The sequence below is a fragment of the Talpa europaea genome (genome assembly GCF_964194135.1).
Source record: "Talpa europaea genome assembly, chromosome: 6".
NCBI lineage: Eukaryota > Metazoa > Chordata > Mammalia > Eulipotyphla > Talpidae > Talpa > Talpa europaea.
This window is the reverse complement of record NC_140072.1, coordinates 111,696,294-111,717,538: the sequence shown is the minus strand read 5'-3', so window position 1 is coordinate 111,717,538 and position 21,245 is coordinate 111,696,294. Positions and strand designations below refer to the sequence as shown.

The window sequence follows — 21,245 nt, the reverse complement described above, 5'->3', positions numbered from 1 at the left end:
ATTTAATTTTTTGCTACCATGTAGATTAGAACATCCTCTTAATGCATCAGAGAACTGATGGATTGATGGATTTAGATAGAGTCTTTGTATTATCTTGCCTGTTTCTAGTTCCCCTTTTTCCTAAGATGTAGCCTTTCAGAGACCCCATGTAAGATTCTTTGTTTTTGTTTTTGTTTTTTTTTTCCATAGCCACTCATCTTTGTTGTTCCTTAAATTCAAGTTTTTAACTTTTAATTGCTATATAACTTACCCACTTCCTAGAAGACATCCACTGCTTGCCCAGCACTGCATAGGAATCAGCAAATACCTCTAGGGGAAAAGCAATACAGGAGGCTAGTTTTACCCTAACTTTCCTGCTTTAGGTCTAGCCTTTGCCTTTAACTTTGGCTAACTTTGGGCATGTAGTTCTAATATCCCTTCTTTCCCACAAGCACTGTTGACACTGTCAGGGAGTCTACCTAGTTGCTTTATGTTGAGTTTCTCAAATTCCTATCCCTGCTGCTTAAAATAAGTAAATATCTTGAAAGGGAAAGAAAAAGTAACATGTAGAATTTTGAGCTGACTTTCAAGAGTTTACCTTTATTCTAGGATTTGGTCTTGGGGAGTCCTGGTTACCTTAGTAGCTATCATTAAATACAAATAGTTGTTTTTCTACCTTAACTATCATTTTTTCCCCCTGCTGTTCCTATAAGTTACTGAATTGTATTTAGAAGTAGAATTCTCCAAGTGACTTTCTATCTTGAAATGTGTTATATTATGACTAATTCATTTTCATTTTTAAAATCCCTTAAAGATTTATTATCAGAACATTTGTTTGGGTCTGCTGAATTTATCTAAGTATATTGAGTGTTTTCTCCTTGATATGCAGTATTGTTTATATTTATTTTTTAAATCAATTTATTCTTTTTATTGTGGTAACACTGGGATCCTTCCCATCAGCTATGTCTTCACTGTGATACAGTCTATGATATTAGTAGTAGATGCAGTTAGTCAAATTTAAGTATCATGGCCCTTTTAAAATCATAAAGTTGATATATATTACATAAGTCTTCTTATGCATTTATTAATGTATGTGATTAAAATATTTACAAGTACTGAGCTAATACATTTAGTTTGTTAGTTTTTGTTTAAACAGTTGGGTACAGAATATGAACCTTAACAATATACTTTATAGTTTAGCTGATAACCCTTTTCACAAGCCACATTTCATAATGTTTCATACTAAAAAAGAATCAACTTCTATAAATTTATAAAATTTTAATTTGGAATAGTACAGTTAGGAAATCTGCCTCAATGTCAAATGGATTAAATTACCTTTCATCAATAATCAAAGTTAGCATAGGCATGTTAGTAATTTACTATTTCTGTGACTTAAGATTTAATAAATGAATGCCCTAATAAATACAGATAATATATCCTTTAAGTCTGTTAAGCATAGAAAATCAAGTTAATTTATAATTCACTCATTGTATTCTGAATTAAAACATTGATTCCAAAGTAGATATTTTGACATGTTAATAATGATGAAAATAAGGAGAGATGAATTGACTTTCTCTAGAAAATTCTAAAAATAGCTGTGTAGTTCTGTACAATTGATGGCACATTTATTTTTAATTATTTTTTTTAAATATCCTTGCTTATTTACTCACAATATTGGGGGTGGCACTTTTTAAATACTACATTTTCTTATGTGTTGTTTACAGGCTGCCAGGAACTGGACATTCACTGACACCTCAAGGTGACATGGACTCTAGCAGCTCTGAAGAATTCTATCAGGCTGTTCACCATGCTGAACAAACCTTCAGAAAGATGGAAAATTACTTGAAACAACAGCAACTTTGTGATGTTATCCTGATTGTTGGGAACCGGAAGATACCTGCTCATAGGTAGAGTAACACATTTTCATTGGAAATAGTTATCCCAATGTTTAAAAGTGATAGGCTTGTATGCAGTCTGAAGAATATTCAGAGATCTGAGATTACTGAGAAACCAGACAAAGAGTCAGATAAAATCAACTTCAAAAAGTAGCCATTGAGAGCCTCCCTGGTGGCACAGGGGTTAAAGATACAGTGCTATCAACCTATCTGCAGCCACTGCAGCAGGAGTTTGATCTCCAGCCAGGGAGCTACCCACATGGCACAGCAGATCTCTCCTGTCTTGCCCACTGCTCCCCTCAGCAGTGTGCTTCAGTGGATCTGCCTGTTTTGTTCCCCACTCTGTCTCTGGTGAATCCTCTCACTCCCCACACCTCTGGTCTACACCCCAGTTCTTGTATGCATAAATAAATAAATCTTTAAAAAAAAGTAGCCCTTGGAAGCTGACTATGGAACTGAGACACCAAGAGGGGGAATGAAAGGGGCAAGCACAAAACTGGGTGGGAACATCATAGACTAAGGTGGAGGACTGTGGATGCTTTGGTGGTGGGAGCACTGTGGTAACATCACTAGAAAGGGGAGGATCCTACACTTCCAAAACACACACAACAATGTAAACCAATGATTTTGTTTTTTGTTTTTTTTAATAACCAATGTAAAAAAAAATTAAAAAGAAAACCCACATTTTGAAAGACATCAAGTATTTTTCTTTTACTTTTTCCTGTTAAGAAGCATGTTGTAACACCATTGTAATTAATCTTCCTTTTAAGAAATAAAGCAAATATAAATAGTTCTGAAACAAAACTTCTTATATCTAGCATTGTTAGATACTATAATTTGATGTGACTTACAATCATAGTAAGTGGAAATCAATTTTAATGTGGAGGGCATAACTAACTTCTGAAATGAGATGTGCTTTTTTTGCCCAAATTCAAAGGAAATCAAGGTATCTTGGGTATATGTTGCTATTTCAACTAGAAAAATCAAAACATTTCTTATCAGCACACTTATTTTGCATTTAATAATTTATAACATAATAATATTATTTTTTTTAAAGATTTATTTATTTATTATTTATACAAGAGCTGGGGTACAGTCAGAAGCGTGGAAGGGTGAGAGAATTCACCAGAGCGGGGAACAGAACAGACAGAGTGATGAAGTACACTGCTGAGGGGAGCAGCAGGTGTGGCAGGAGAGGTCTGCGTGCCATGTGGGACCCTCGCCGGTGGCCAGGGATCGAACAGGCGCTGCAGAGGCTGCGGGCAGCTTTGCAGCCCAGCGCTCAACTGTTGCGCCACTAGGGAGGCCCATAATAACATTATTCTTAAGGTCAGTGTATTTTAAAGCCGGTATACTTTTAAGCATTCCTATACATTTAATTATTGAGAATTCTAAGTTTCATGAACAGGACATCTGATTATTTTATGCCACATGTGTTACTATGAGTTTACTTAGGAAATTCATTACATTTTATATTGATACTTTGCTCAATATTTTTACATTTTGAATGAGAAAATAATTTTGATTTAGTTTTTGACACTGATTGAATATATGTTCAAATATCCTTAGATTAACTTTGATATATATCACCTCTAACACTTTAGTAACAGTGAATTTAATACAGAGGGTAAATTATCCATGGATAGAAAAGGTTGTAATGTACTCCTTTTCTCTTTGTTTTAAAATTTAAATTATATTACCCTAAATTGAGGCTATAAGAGTTGGAAGGGGAGGCTGAGAGCAAATAAGGGAGAGTCTAGTGGACTATGTTTGAAGAATATGAGTTCCTTGGTGATAGGTGTGATATGGAAACATGCATCTACAGAACTATAGTCCTATATCTCTGAATCTTATACAGTATTATAGGCCAATATTACCTCAATCAAAAAAAAATGCCAATATCAGATGTTGAACAAAAATTATATTATCTTAATAACATATATACAGTTACGTGTGTTCTATTAAAAGGATTCCAGAAAAATAGGCCATATTTCTTCCAGGATAGCAACATTAAAATGTGGACATCAAATTTGAGCCAATGTACTAGACATGCATAAAAAGGAACACTTGACACTGAATAACTAATTTAGGTCATGTAGGGTTCAATCTGTCAGCTAACTATGGCAAGAATTCTAATAAAACACTGTTCACACATATTTTTCAAATCTTTCTATGAAGTTACATTACCATTGGCAAGGGCTATTAACATAGAGTAATTATTATTGAGGCATTCATATGCTGTAAAATATGTCAGATATGCAAATTTCCCTAAGCTATCATCTAAATAACCTCTATATTAAAAATGTATTGTGAGAGATATTCTTAATTTGAGAAAGTAGCTATATTTGTTTCAGTTATCTTACAAATTAGTTAAAAGGCCATACACATATTTTTTGTATTAAAAGTTAAAGAAAATCAACTCAAAAGTATATTAGCACATCAAATGATCATTAATATTTTTTAAATTGAGTGACATTTCATATTATTTATGTAATCTTATTTTACAGCCTTTTATTGGTATTAATATGATATTTCTTACTTGAGACACTTTTAATCAATACACTAAGCAATTATATTACTCATTTTCGACATTGTTTTTTTTATTGCTATTTTTTACCTAGAGCGTTTATATTATTTTCTAAATTATTTGTTAATTATGCAGGTATTTTTTAATAATAATCCAGTTGATTGAGAAGTAAAATGTTTCATGACTTAGATCACTCTAAATCATCTGAGCAAAATAGTACTTTAGTGCTTATTATTCAGAACATTTTAATATTTATATTAGACAGATATTAAATTAAATGTATTATTATCAGTCATCTACACTTTCCTTAAATGTGATAAGAAAATGTTTAGTCTAAGCTACTCATGTTTTCTTTGCACCATCATTTTAACTTTTAGCATTATTTTACACATAATTTACATATTTCTGATTCTAAATTAAACATACACTAAAAAATATGTGGGAAAATAGTTATGGGGCATCAGATAAAGGCAAGCACTGTTTTCAGTATTTGAAAGTATATTGTATCTCCTTATTTATACTTTTGCAAAATAAAACAAATATAAGTAAAATTATCTTTTAGATTAAAATATCTTAGTTATAATAACAAACTGACAGAGTTATAAGTCATTCTCATATTTTGATTAGATCATCTAAGTATCATATGTATATGATAACACTGGAAAATAAAGAACCTTTATAGTAATTTGAAACAATAGAAAAATAATTTATAGTAAGATATGTTTTTTATTTCAGGGAAGACACTGAAAGCTTCTATCATAAGCGCTCTCTAAATAATCATTTTATAGGTCATAATTTCATATTATCTTATACATTTTTTAAAATAAATTCATATTTGAATTAATTGTTATCATGAAAGGACGTTCTATAAAATCCTTTGTTTATAGACTGGTTATATTGTATGTATTTTTTTTAACCTGATGTAGGTCACAACTATCAATTTGAATAAATGTCTTGTCTATGGAGATGCATTAGGTAATTGCCAAGCATATTTTTAGGTAGTTAAGAGCTGAAAGGCTAATAATACTTAAGATGATACATCAATAGGTTCAATAGGTTTTAGCACAAAAAAAAAAATGATCAAAATTCTGAATTCATCTTTGCTTTAGGCCCTCAGAGAAATCCTAAAATAAATATAGACTTCTCACAAATGGCCTAGAATATTTGATTAAAAACAAGTGAACCAAAACATTTGAATGCAAACCACTGAATACCAAATATAAAGGTGTTTTTACATATGTAGGATGCCTGTGATCAATAAATTAGGTGCTAAAAATTAGACTGGCAATATCAATATTAATTTTGGGGTAGTCAAATTTTCAACATTAAAAAATTATCGGGCATTCAGTGTCTACTCTTCTATGATGCAGAAGTATGTAATGTAATGCATTTCAGTTTATGAAGTTTTCCCCTTTACCCATTATTATAAGCACAGTGGACAGAAATAAACAGGAAAATTTCTATAGCTAACATCCATTGAGTTGGAAATGATGTTATTTCTAACTTTATGTGTACAGAAACAGTGTGGAAGGATATAAAACAATCAGCCTAAAAAGCGTATTCCTGGGGAGCAGAGCTCATAGAGCAGCATGAAGGAGGTCTAGTGTTTTGTTTAAACATTGTATAAACATAGGTATTCTTGAATTCTTTAGGATGAGCTAGCAATCATTTATTTTAAGATTTATTTATGCATACAAGAACTGGGATGATATAGGCCAGAGGTGCGGAGAGTGTGAGTACTCACTAGAGACAGAGTAGGGAAAAGAACAGGCAGATCTACTGAAATACACTGCTGAGGGGAGCAGTGGCAAGACAAGGAGAGGTTTGCTGTGCTGGGGGGTCAGCTCCCTGGCCAGCCCAGGATGCAACTTGTGCTGCAGTGCCTGTGGATAGCTTCATAGTGCTGCGACCTAACCCCTTGCGCCACCAGGGAGGCCCACATGTAATAAATTTATGATTAAATGAAATATAAAATGAAATATAAAATGATATGTGATGAGGAAAATATAATCCTATCCTAGAGACCAAATCAATGTGTATTTCCAAATGAATTATAAATTGTTTTCATTTTTGTTCATTATTGAGAATGAATTTAGTATTTCAAAATGTATTTTTCATTTTAATGTTCTTTACCAAGCACCATTATCAATATCAACTCAATTACCAAAATAGTTGAGGCTAAAAGTGGAAATTGAAATGATGTTATTTAGTAACACTTAAAACATATTAAATACAGTAAAAAAAATTCCATTAGAAAAATAGATATTGATGCTCAGGAGTAAGAGAGTAGTATTGTTTTTCCATGCTGATAGAAAGTTTATTTACCTAAATTTTTTTGTTGGGAGAAGAATAACTCATCTTCATTTTGTTAATTCCAACATCCATCCAAATTTCTCAGTCAGCTAGGTATATAAAGTATATATATATATATATATATATATATATATATATATGTGTGTGTATGTATGCATATGTATATAATGAAATATAGTTCAGTTTGTGTACTTTTTCCCCCTTTAGTCTTTGTTTTCTTTTGTTTTCTTTCTTTTTTTTTTTTTTTGTGGGACCCTTGCTGGCGGCTGGGGAATGAACCGGCGCTTCAGAGGCTGCAGGCAGCCTCGCAGCCCAGCGCTCAACCGCTGCACCACCAGGGGAGGCCCTAGCCTTTATTGTCTTAATTAATTTTTTTTAAGATTTTATTATTTATTCATGCATACAAGATCCAGGGTACAGGCCAGATGTGCAGGAGGTTGAGAGGATTCACCAGAGACAGAGTGGAGAACAGAACAGGGAGGCTGACTAAAATACACTGCTGAGGTGAGCAGTGGGTGAGACAGGAGAGGTCTGCCGTGCCACGTGGGTATCTCCACTGCCAGCCAGGATTGAACCCATGCTGCAGAGGCTGCGGACAGCTTCACAGTGCTGTGCTCAACTGCCTGTGCCACCAGGGAGGCCCCCCTTTAGTAATTATTATAAGCATCTTGGACAGAAATAAATAGGAAAATCTGTCCAAACTGGAGAAAAAATATTCTAGCTCCTGGTTTCTGTGGATGCAGGTAATTCCCCCAGCCTAGGCATTGTCTGTAGCCCTAAAGCTTCCATAAGCCCAGGCTCTCAGTCTATCCCAGAGGATAGACTGGCCCATTGTCCAGGAGGCCCATTGGCCCATTGTCCAAGGAGGTTCCTCTGACTGCAGCTTCCTAAGCAGCTCTTGAGAAACCAACCACAGGCAGGCTCTTGTGAACCCAGGATCTTAGCTGGACACAATCAGGTCAAACACCAGAGAACCAGACTTCTGAGTCACCCTAGCACTGAAGCAGCTACTGTCCCACAGGTCCCCAGTCCTCCCTAATGCCATACAAACCCCATGAGACCTAGGCAAGAAGCAGTCTCCCGCATACTCAGGCTCACCCCAGCATCAGACCTGTACAGGACAACAAACCTTCGAACTGGCTCCAAGACCCCTGGTTGCAGGCTGACTCCCATGGGCCAGGCTTCCACTTCACCCTAGCATCAAGACACCCACATGGGCGAACTTCCTGTCTGGTTTCCATGAATCTAAGTTCTCAAAATATCCTGAAACCAAATCTGACCCTATGGACCCAGATGCCTGACTTGACTTAGTGGTCCCTATTGCCGTGTTGTACAGTATGAATCAAACACCCAGGTTTATCCTTGTGGATGCATATCGAGGTCAATCACCTCAAATCCAATAGTTTGAGGCTCATCTCAAGTGACCTAAAGCTCCTGGCTGCCTCCTCAGGCTCAAGTGAGTCTGACCTTATATATTAGCTGTGCCTAAGTATAAGACCTGACCACTCAAGGACCCCCACAGGAAGTCTGCCTGCAGATACTACAAGGACACCCACCCAGAATCTGCCAAAGGCATCGGGAAGAGACACCAAATTTGTCAAATGCATAGACACCAATGTGAGTTTCATGAGCTTAGTGAGTACATCACCACTAGACCTGCCTTACAAAAATGCTGGAAGGGGTTCTTTAAATGAAATTAATGACATAGAAACATAAAGATATAAACCATATTGGTAAAGTTAAATATATAATCAAACTCAGTGTGATCTAAACTATAATATGATAGCGTACTAAACACTTACCCATAGCCTAAAGGTTAGAAGACAACACTATTTAAGATAGCTATATTAATAAAATTTATTTAATGATTATACCATAAAGAGGTAAATTGTGACATCAAAATATGGCACAGGGAGCCAAAAAGTAAGGTTTTTTTTTTATATCATCAAACTTAAGTTGTTATCAGTTTAAAATAAGCAATTATACTCATAAGATATTTTATGTAAGCTTGATGGTAACCACAAAGCAAAACCTATGGTAGATACTTAAAGGAATTAAAAGATAACACTATAGAAACTCATCCATTCATAAAGACAGCAAAAGAGGAAGAAAGGAACAAGTGAATGTCAAAGCTGTAAGAAAACAACAAGGATGTCATTATAAATCCTTATCTATCAATAATTACTACACATATAATTAAATTAAATTATCTGATAAAAACAATAGAGTGGATGAATGGCTTGAAAATGAGAGTCAATTATATGTTCCCCATAGTATGTTCATTTCATCTTTAACAACACACATAGCTCTCAAACTGAAGAGATGGAAAATGATAATCCGAACAAATAAAAACCAAAAAAGATCAAGGACAGCTATATTTATATCGAACAGAATAGACTGTAAGCCAAAAATGATAATAATAGACAAAAGTGGTCATGACATTTTTGATAAGGGTATCAGCTCATCAATAGGATGCAGCAGTTGTAAGTATAAAGTGTGATAATAAATTCAATATATATGTGCATAAAGTCATCAGATTGTACAGCAAACTTACATATGTCAATAATATCTCAATAAAAGCTAGAAAACTTTCTTTTGCTTTCCCATCATGTGGACATCATTTTAATGTCTTCTTTTTGCCTACCAATGATATTCAGCAGTACATGAAGCTCCCTTTCTTTCATTAATTAAGAGAAAATATTTATCAAAAATATTGTGCCATTGGTCTATACCATTTTGGTGATGCAAAAGGATTATTAAACATGATACTTCTCATGATGTTTGCAATAATCTTGAGGAAGACAGAGTAACCCATAAGATAATTAAGAAATACTATAATTGCAAATAACAGCAACTGAAATATGTGGTTTTGATTCCAAATGCAGGAAATAATCAATAAATAAATGAGTAACATGATAATTATGAAAGTTTTCATGGCCACCCCTGTGGCACAGCGGGTTAAGCTCAACACTGTGAAGCTGTCCGTGGAGGCAGCGCAGGTTCTATTCCCAGCCCAGCCAGGGAGCAACTCACATGGTGCAGCAGACCTCACCTGTCTCCATCTGCTCCCCTTGCTCCGTCTGCCTGATCTGCTCCTTACTCTGTCTCTGGAGAATCCTCTCACCCTTCCGCGCTGCTGGCTTGTACCCCAGCTCTTTGTATACATAAATAAATCTTAAAAAAAAAGAAAAAGCTTTCAGGGCCTGCCTCGTGGCTTTCAGAGTGCAGCACTCTGAAGCTGTCTACAGCCTCTGCAGTGCTGGTTCGATCCCCGCCGGCCTTGGAGCAACCCACATGGTGAGCAGACCTCTCCTGTCTCACCCTCTGCTCCCCTCAGCAGTGTATTTCCTCAGTCTTCCCGTTCTGTTGCCCACTCTGTCTCTGGTGAACCCTCTCTCCTCCCACATCTCTGGCTTAAACCCCAGTTCTTGTATGCATAAATAAATAAATCTTTTTAAAGAAAGAGGGGGACAACAGAAGTCAATGATGGAGGTCATGACTATGACAACGACGACAGCGATGGTAATGATGCTGGTGAACACTCACTGTGTATGTGCCCATTCTTTTTGAAGCACTTTGCATCTATTAAATCATTTTGACCTGCTGGAAAGGGAAATTCTTATTTTCCCTGCTTTTTCTTCTATAGAAATAATAATGGAGAAATGAAGACATTTATTCAAGTTATGCATTTAATAAGGAGTGAAAATGAAATTCAGTGCTAGGCAGTCTGGCTACACAAGTCATGCATTAATAACTACAACTGACTACCTATCATAATTTACAAAGTTAGTTCTAAAAAATCATACGCTGTTAGAAAATATATTTAAAAAAAAAACAGGCAGACAAAAAACTGATTGATCTAGGAAGCTGATAGAGTTAACCCAATCATTAAATAAGGATTATATTATTATAGAGTAAGATAGGTACTCAGAAACATTTTCAAGAGGAGTGTCATAAGTTAGGTTCCCTGGAATTAGACAGGAGATTGAATTCAGTTTACATGACTTATTTAAATTTCCTCAGAAGAAAGGAAGTAGGATGGAAAAAAGGAAGGGGTATAGTAATAAGGATATAGTCTCAGCAGAACCTCGCTGCATCTTTACCCAAGACAAGTCTCAGACCCTGAGAAAAGGCAGCATTTTATAACATGGTTTTATTAGTGATTTCAGAGTTCTCGCCATTGGTTGAGAGTTGGGAATGAGCTGTGGAGGTTGGAGGATAAAGTAAGAGGAACATGAGTATATAGACTCCCAACAAGTGATACAGTCTCTTGGACCATGTGACTCTACAGAGACAGAGAAGCTAAGAAGTAAGGTGCTAATGTCACTTGCACTGGTGGCATAAGTATTCCTCATAATAGAGTCTCAGTTGCAAAGTCTGATATAAAAGGAGAGTTTCATTTGATATAGGCTATGAAGCACAAGGAAATACACTTGATGACTTCATCATATCTATTATGAAATTTCCTTCTACTGGTGATGCATCAATTAGAAACGAGGATTTAAATATGAATGGAAATCTCATAGAGTAGACTGAATTCAGTTCAGGTCCTCCTGAAAAGCTGCTGGGGCAACTGGTGGCCAATTTTGGATGATAGGCATTCAAGATAGAAGGCACAATTTAGAGCCATCATAACTTCCATAATAAAGGCCCTTCTCAAGGATGATTATGAAACAGCAAATATTAAGCCCAGAATTTAGATTACCAAGGAAACAACCTGTGGTGAAGGGGAAGAGTCAAGGAGTCAGAATAGGAGTTAGTGAATAAAAGTAAATTTAGATAAGAAATTCTACACTGTGTTAGCTGAAAAGGGATTTAGAGAAGGAGTGGGAGGTTGATAATGTCAAACACCACAATAAATTGGAGAGGGGCTTAGTAAAGTTTAATAGAAATGGAAGGAAATAAATTTGTTGTGACCTCAATAAGAGATTTTCCAGAATGGTTTCATGCATTCACTTATTTATGCACTTTTTCTCCTGCTTTCATTACATTAATGAAAGCTATATAAAGGTATAAAGATATTACTTGTTTTGCATCGTGCCACTTTTCTAAAATCTAATTCAAATATTATTTTTCACAGAATACAATATAAACTTTTCTGTGTTTGTTTTGTCAGGTTAGAGACATATAGCATATTTTGTATATTATAGTTGCTTGAGAAGATTTCATGTAATTAAGATTGAATTCTGTGTCACATTTTTTCTTCATAAGATGTGACATTGCTGAAAATAAAACTCTTACATTACTTTATGTCAATATACTTCTTTGTTATAGGAAAGATGTGTGTGTATGAATATATGTATGTTTATATATACATTGATGTGGTTTGTAGTAATTTATGGATCGGTTCATAAGATTGATCATTTGACACTGATTAATAAAATTGCTATGTAATAAATATTTGAAATATACATGTCATAATATTGTGTCAAATTTTAAGAATATAAGGAATTGATGCCTTATGTCGATCTTTCTTACTCTCTTTTCTCTTACAATGTTCTTAGAAAGAAAAGTGACTCCAAAATTTACTGTTCTTTAGATTACAGATGTAAGCATAACAACTAGTTCTTTTGACATATGCCAATCACTTTTTGAGCATTTACTTACTTTTGGGAATACAAACATCTTATGTTTTCCTTGTTTTATTCCTGTTATTTTTCCAATGTGCCCTTAATGTACATGTGTAAACTCATATGCATATTTCTATTTTTTAAATATTAAGAAGTACAAATTTTATACTGATTCCTCCAACATTAACCTAACATTATAGGGTTTAAGAAATGTTCTCTCCCTTTTCATATTTGTAATTCTATTTCTATCAATGAGTAACTTTTCTCATTGATCTTCAAAAATATACTAATTTCATTTACTCAGAAAGAAGTTCCAGAATTAATGCAAACAACCATGAAAAATACACATCAATTATAGTACTCTTATTTCCAATTATCTTTCTTTAAGAAGTAATGCCAACTGCTATGCTGAAATATTTTTAAAATTTACACTTCCACTAAAATTTGTTAAGTATATGAAAATCTTAACACTCATTAAAAGGACAACAAATCACCAAAAAACAAAATACATATTTTTTAACTATAAAAAAGTTGTTGGCATAAAATAATTAAGAAATTAAAAACCTGGGCCTCCCTGGTGGCACAGCGATTGAGCGCTGGGTTGCGAAGCTGCCCATGGCCTCTGCAGTGCCGGTTCAATCCCTGGCCCTGGGGCAAGGGTTCCACATGGCGCGCAGACCTATTCTGCTGCCCGCTGCTCCCCTCAGCAGTGTACTTCGGTCCTTCTGCCTGCTCTGCTCCCCGCTCTGGCTCTGGTGAATTCTCTCACCTTCCCGCGCCTCTGACTGTACCCAGTGCTTGTATAAATAAATAAATAAATAAATAAATAAATAAATAAATAAATAAATAAATCTTTAAAAAAAAAACTTAAAAACCTGAAAATTAAAATGTTGCTTTCTTTTTATACTCTCCTTTTTTAGAAGAGTGGACAGTATTTCTATACAACTAAAATGTAATACATGGGGAAAAGAAAGAAAATATAATCTATGATAAAGAGTGACATCACTCAATGAAAACCAGCCTACATATAATTTAGTTGTTAAACTTATCCATGAAGGACATTAAATTAAATAGGAACAAATTTTGAAATAGCTACAGAAAAAAAAAACAGATATAATAAACAAAACAATGGGAATATCAAGAGAGATTTGGAAAAAAAATAAAGATTTATTTATTTATTTATACAAGTACCAGGGTATAGGCCAGATGTGCGGAAAGGGGAGAGGATTCACCAGAGACAGAGTGGGGAACAGAACAGGCAGACTGATGAAATACACTACTGAGGGGAACAGCGGGAGTGACAGGAGAGGTCTGCTATGCCATGTGGGACCCTTGCCGGCCGGTAAGGATGGAACCCGCGTTACAGAGGCTGACTACAGTTTCACAGCGCTGTGCTCAACCACCTGTGCCACCAGGGGAGGCCCGAGATTTGGAAAATTTTAACACTTGAAATTAAGTATAGTTAAACACCCCAGAGTAAAAGATAGATTGTGTCTAAAATGAACCAATAGTCAACAATCTGTGAGTTACTCTTAATTTTTGAAATATGTGTAATGAGAGTCCTAGAAAGAGAATTCTGTGTATGTTTAATCAAAATTCATTTTGACTTATCTGAAGCTCTCAAAAAATTTAGTGTAAACTGATTTTGAAGAATAAAAACCCACAATAATTAAATAAAAATAAAGGAGAAGGATTGACTTATTGGTTATAAAGACATTTATAATTATGTTTTGGCACAAGAACAGTCAAATAAGCAAAAAAGAAAAGAAATTGAAAAGAGAACACATATATTCAGATCACAAATACATGATATACATAGTAGTAATCCACTAGGACAAATTACTTTCTTTAGTAGATAATCTGCTAAAAAGTGGTGAAACTATAAAGATAAATAAATTTGAATTTCTATCCAAAAGGAAAGCTCGAAATGTGAAAGGAAAAAATACTAAAAAATTATATAAGAAAATATACCAAAATGCTTTGTGACCAAAGGTTGGAAAAAAATTCCTAAATCAATTTTTCAAGCACACCCCTCCATAATGCAATAAGTAGATAGATAAAAGATGGCGGCTAGAGAGAGAGAGAGAGAGAGACAGAGAGAGAGATGATAGACAGGTAGATAAGGATGGAAAGATATTCATATGTGCTGTGTACTTGTTGACAGCATTTTTACACTTTGCATTCATGACCTAAACTAGATCCTATGACTCTTTCAGGCTTGTTCTGAGTTCAGTCTCCGACTACTTTGCTGCCATGTTTACAAGTGATGTTTGTGAGGCCAAGCAAGAGGAGATCAAGATGGAAGGCATAGACCCCAATGCCCTCTGGGATCTTGTCCAATTTGCATATACAGGTACAGTAAAAAACATATACCTTCACTTTGATGTGTGAAATAAGATTTAACAATAAAAAAAAAAAGTTGAACAATTTCCATTTGGAAAACCATGAATGGGACTAGAAGTGATTATGCTAAGCAAAAATAAGCCAGAAGGAGAAAGGCAAATACCAGATGGGTTCACTCATATATGCAATATAGAGAAACTAAAGAAAGGCTCAGGCAAACCAAGCCAAGAGCAAACCCTAATAATCTGGCGCAAAATTTTAGGCTTATAAAGGGAACTGGAGAAAGTGGAGCACAAAGGGGAGGGGGCTAAAGGAATATGACTGAGAACTGTTGGTAGGTGTGGCGTGGTAACATATGTCTGAAGTGGTTTGACCCTATACTTCTGAATCAGGCAGTATTATAACTAATGTTACCTCAATTAAAAAAAAAAAAACTGGGGGAGATAGGAGTGCTACATCCCTTGATGTTGCCATTTCAGAGAGACAGCTTCCAGACCCATGAGAAAAATAATCCTGCATTGTAAAACCTGCATGGGGCTTTTAAAATGATTTACATCTCAAAAGAGTAGAGAGAGAATTTACAATTACAAGTTTCATAAAGTGGATGCTTTAAGAAAAGTGAGGTTAAAGGCCTAGAGTCAGGAAGAAGTCTGTCTAAATTCTCACGCTGAAGGAAGTTAAGACCTGCTTGGTCAATTTCAATTTGTATGCAACCTGAAATAGTAATATAAAGGATCATTGGCCTCTCAGTAAGAGATTGCAGGCATAACCACATTATTGTTTCCTTGAAAGGGAAAGAATCACGAAGCTTACAATTTAGGGATCCTTCCAGCAACAGAAAGGCATAGATCCAACAGTTACAGCCTCCATTGCCTGGCAGCCTTGCATTTCTCATGTGCAAAACTAGGTCAAAAGACAGTCATCATAGTGCTGCACAAAGTTGGAAAGTATTTCAAAGCTCCCTGCTGAATGTAATGACCCAGATTTGGCTCTGCTTTGTGGAGGACAGATGGTATACAAAGCTGCCCTTCAGTTGCCACTTTGGCCTTTTCTGTGATATCCATATTTCCCTGGTGGTTGAATAACTTCCAATTGTTCATTTATAGACATGTTTAGATTAGCATCATTTACATGGTAATAGTGGGAGAATATTAGTCAAAACATAAACTATCTTGTCTTTGGTACATGCAATGTAACAAATTATAACAATAGAAGAGAGATCAAGTGAGCAATGGCTTAGCAGGAAAGAATGACGTTACCTGTGTCTATTTTGCCAGCTTGTTAGTTGATCTCTAAGAGTTTTCTCAAAAGGTTAAAAATAAATGCATCACAGTAAAGGGCGAAATGAATGAGCTGTAAGAATTATAAAGTGTCAGTCATTCAGTAGTATTTTCTTAAAATATGAGGTGGAAGAGGTTTTAGAGAAATTTGGAAAATCAGCTGTCAAGAATTGATAGTTAACTATATATGAAGTAATGTGTTCACTAGAGAGTGATGAGTGCTTCAAACTGATTTAAATGAAGGAACCATGAGATCTAGACAGTCTATAAAACTTGTAAAAACAGTGTGTAGTTGATTTATTTCATTAGGTTAGAAATTAAGGAAAAATTAATGGATAAAAAGTAGCTTTGATTGAATTTTTGACTCAGATATGCCTCAATGATTGTAGAATTTAGTAATTTTTGATTTGAAGAGAGATGACTGGACCTTAAAGAATTTTCTCTAGTGAACAATTATGCATGGCAAGATATTGGAGAAACCCCATCCTAATCATTCCTCTTTTTCTATAATTTTATTTATTTTAAAAAGAGATAGGGATTTTTTTTGTTTATAATAATCCATCTGATTAATACTAGTGAAGATTGTTCGATTGTTGTAGCATTATTTTGTAAAACATCATCAGAAATATGAAATCAGAGAAAAAATGTTTATATTTTCTCATTCTACTTTCAAATTATATAGGAAGTTAGAAATGTATAGGACTTCAGAAATTCCATCCTGAACATTACACATTCTACAGATGAACATTTTTCACTGGCTAAGTATGATGCAAAACAGACTACCCAAACTTTTTTTTTATAGTTGCATATTAATATTTTCAATAATCATTCACAAAACCATCATGAGATGAATCAGAACTTTGTTTCCTTTTAAGTTAATATGAAGGGACAGATTTTTTTTTCATTGCTTAAGAGCCTTTGAACTTTTTAATGCAACCCTGTCAGTGAGATAAAGTATTCTGACAAAAATCATTAGTAAAATGTTGAATCTATTACTAGAATAAATGTCAGACAAATTGAAAGGCATTTTCTCTACTGAGTTGATGTTTTTTGTAGAGTATAAGTTATGATGGAATTCCTTAGAGTAGCTTGTGACTATTTGCCCTCAAAAGAGTTGGGGTAGCTTAAATTGAGTCCCATGTTGCTATACAGAGGCTCACTACAGCTTTGGTTCATTCTTCCTTCCAATATAATGCTTGTTTCTGCAGGTGGCTATGGTGCCTACTATTCAAAATCATAAATGTTGAATAGTTTTTGTGCTTTGGTGCATTGACTTATTCTCAAGTTCTACTACATGCCTACTATGTGTTAGTAGACCACAAATGGGCTCTGGGAACAATAGGCTAAATTATATACACTCTCTTCACTTAGGGAACTTTAGTTTCCCTTATGGCACTTTCTAATACACAGTTCATAATTATCCTTTGTTATCTTGTTCTAGTATGATATGATAGTAGGATATATACATCTCCTAATATTTCTTCATTAGAAAACAGTGTACACTGGGCCTCCCCTGGTGGTGCAGCGGTTGAGCGCTGGGCGGCAAAGCTGCCCGCAGACTGTGCGGCACCTGTTCATTCCCCTGCTGCCGGTCGAGGGTCCCACATGGCAGACAGACCTCTCCTGCCTCGCCCACTGCTCCCTTCAGCAGTGTATTTCATCAGTCTGCCTGTTGTCTTCCCTGTTCTGGCTCTGGTGAATTCTCTCACCCTCTCATTCTTCTGACTGTACCCAGTGCTTGTATAAATAAATAAATAAACAAACAAACAAACAGTGTACACCAAATTTTGAGGGCTACTATTTTGTTTGTCTGCGTGTGTACGTTTCAGTTCTAGCCCTAAATTGATGGTCACATTGTGAAAATAAAAGAGGAAATAAGAGAGAATTTAATGTATTTGAAAAGGCTGTTCTGGGGTTCACCATAATTTAAAGTTGCTTTCAGGCTGATAGAAATTCCCTCTGGTTTATCTTTTACATAGTCCCTACTATCCTGACATGCTTGAAAATATACTGTGTTCATTCGCGTGTAAGGAAATAGAGTTCTAACAAATATGTGAGATGGGATTGCAAGGTTACGAGAAAAGCGTCAGGTCCTGTAGAGTACTGATAAGGACAGGTTTTTTAAAAAGGAAGCTGTCCATCTAGCAGTGGTGTTAAGAAGAGGGGTAGAAAATTAAACTGCCAACTGGCAAACTTTTAATCATACGGAGGAGTTAAATTCCTTGTTAAAAAAATAAAAGTTTGTGTAGTACTAAACTTAATTAAAGTGATGGTACATGGTAAGGAATGTAAAAATAGCTTCTGCTTTACTACCAGATACTTGAATGAAATAAATATACACATATAGGAGCTGAGATGTTTAATGTTCTACTTTAATATTAAAAAGTGTATATCAATATATTTAGCTTGGACTAAACATTCCAAACTCCCTTCAGAATTTTTTATTGTAATTAAAAGTAAATTCTTGTTTCATTTTTATTACTTGTTTAATTCAAGTGGCATGAATTATGCAAGCACACTAGTTTTTAATAGATGTGAAAATTCTATGCTCAATTTAAGAAATCGAGTCTTTAAATACTGGCTTTATATATTACTGTCACCCACAGATTTTAAAGATTGAGTCCATAATTTTCATAATGTTGAAATAACTTAAATGCTGTGTAAGGAAAATAACAAAAATAAGTAAAATAAATTAGCTGCATTGCATATGATCATCAAATACTATTTCCCTCCCTTATTTTTTTTAAAAAACCCTCTATGTGTGTATGTGTATGTATCTGTAACACATAATATCAAAAAGGGAAATTATTGTAACAAATAGATAATCAAGAGGTATATTTTGTGAATCTTATGTAGCTTTTTATTGTTACTAAACTGAATTTTTGCTTTATGCAATAGGATTTCATAGATGCCTTGAAAAAGAAATAGGTGTGTGAAACTATTTAGTATCTGTTAAGGAAGGGTTATGATTATACACTGAAGCTCATATTTAATTTCTGAGTTTCCAAGTAAGGCAAATCTCTAAGGTCTGATCTGATCAATCAAACTCAATTGGATTCAAGATATATTTAATTTATACAGAAAGGCAACATCTATACTGAACTGAAGAATATATGTTTCACCTACAAATATCCTAAAGTGTTCAATTCTGTAATGAACATATTTGTGGTGGGTCTGATATGCAGGTTGGCAAAGTGATATGACCTTTACAGTAGAATTTTGAGTAACTCATTATAATCATGTACTGATCCTTTTTGCTTGTTGCTGTTCTCCCAACCAAAATTCCCTTGAGTATTGAGTGACAGGCTGTTTTAGATTAAACTCTTTGATAGGTACTGTATTAAATCTATGCAGCTGACTAGGAAGAGAATTAGCAACTATGATTTACTAACATTAGGACACAGAGGAATATACCACCATTACATCGGGACTCTTCTAAGACTGGCCAGACAAACCGATTAATATTGACAGATTAATAGGAGAAAAGCCCAAAATTCAATAGCAAACTTACAGAGAATTCACATGGTAGTAAATTCGAAAGAGTAATGGCACAGATGGGGATATTTATACTGCATTTAGGTATCTAAGTCATCAAGGAGGGAAAAGGTGGTACTTCACACAACAGAAAGGAGGTGATGATCTCCGCACTTAAAGATGAGATTCTCACATAGAGAGGACATGTTCATTGATAAACCTACATTCACTTGGATGAATGGTATACCATGAACTACTACATTTTTCTGAGTCATAAAATGGGTAGCAGTGATTGTTTCTTTGATTAGGAAATAGGACAAAGGACAAAACACTTCTAAGACTTTTATTGCTTTTAAATTAAAATATTCTGCATTGCTCATAGGTACATGATAGATGTTTAGTTCATATCAAGGGGGAACTTATTGGAAAACTCCTGGTCTCGGCATATTGAGAAAACAATATTTAACCCTTCTGGGGAGACTGACCTCACTAAAAGGCATACTTATTAAATTTAAGGAACTTAAACACCTATACAATAATGTATTCAAGAAAATATTCAAAGTCAATATTTTTACTGAGTGAACAATTCCTTATTGTTTCCAAATGATGGATAAGTAAGGACAGTAGATTTAAAACAATTTGAGTATATAAGAACCACTGACGTTATTGGTTCTGATATGACAGGCAATGGAATTTCTAAAGACAAATGTAGGGAGGTAGTAATGGATAAAAAAGATGATCTTTTTTGTTGTGACTACTTTTTTACTGATCCTTACATAAATATTGCCCTAACTTTCTAAAGAGTAAACCCTTGAACTATGAGATAGAGTTAGTACTCACAAAATGTACACCATGATTTTCTTGTGGCAGAAGGCATGTAAACATCTTTTATTGGTTAATAAGCTCCTAGACTACAGAATTACACATATACTGATTGTCATTGTTCCTAAAATTAGTTTGCTATGTTCATTAGAGGACAAGCATGATCTTCTTTGGGGATGAGGAAAAATGGAGAGATATTAGAGAAAGAAGGGAGAGATCAGGATGCCAGTAATTTAGCACATATTACAATAAGGATCAATTTGATGTCCACAAAAGTCTTAATTGTAGTAAGCATCAACTTATATTGTTAACTGCTAAAAATAAATGTACACTTACTAAAAAATTAAATGTTGCAAACCAAAATTTCCTGAACTCTCTTGTCCTTTTTGGAACTCAAAGTCTTTTAGATTTATTGATACAAATATTTATTGATTTAGTAAATAAATGACAGAGAATATACAAATCTCCCATGTAGAATCCAAATCACCTATGTAATTGCTCTGTCTTCATGGAGATAGCATATAATTTTATAATTCATTAGTGTGTCTGTACATAGGGGGCTTCTTCCAGAGAGCACAGGATGGGAACAAGTGTAAGAGTAACTTTGTAGTTCAGGAACATGACAAATACTACCTCTACCAAAGGATCCAAGTTGACATCAACACTGATAACTCATGTTGACAGTAAGTACTCTTGATTTGATGTAAAGAAACCAAAAGCCCATACTCCCAGTGCCATCATAATCAGACAGATTCCAATTGAGGAATATTCTGGAAAACACTTGACCACTACTCCTCATTTTATACTTACATTATACATTTATATAAAATTCACTGATGAAATTTTTAAATATAAAGGACTTGAGGCAATTTATCATCTTGTTAAGTAAAGCACTCTTATGACTGAAAAATAAGTCAAAGTTATCAAAAATAAGGAAAGTCTGAGAAACTGCTACAGAAAAGAGGAGTCTGAGGATATATATAATGATTCCATGAAATATATTGTGCATGGGATTCTGGAATAGTAGAAGGGCATTAGGTAA

General features: G+C 34.5%; 1 protein-coding gene across 2 annotated transcripts in view; it reads left to right on the top strand.

The window, feature by feature from the left end:
- The window catches only part of KLHL1 (kelch like family member 1), a gene marked incomplete at both ends in the record, with an annotated part of 240,056 nt that overhangs the window by 79,059 nt on the left and 139,752 nt on the right, over positions 1 to 21,245 (top strand). Inside the window, 2 exons of one of the 2 annotated variants that reach the window (XM_084234748.1) lie at positions 1,704 to 1,886; positions 14,501 to 14,637. In XM_084234748.1, coding sequence (XP_084090874.1) covers positions 1,704 to 1,886; positions 14,501 to 14,637 — 320 coding nt within the window. The remainder of the gene's footprint in view (positions 1 to 1,703; positions 1,887 to 14,500; positions 14,638 to 21,245) is intronic. The other variant, XM_084234749.1, reaches the window with a different exon arrangement.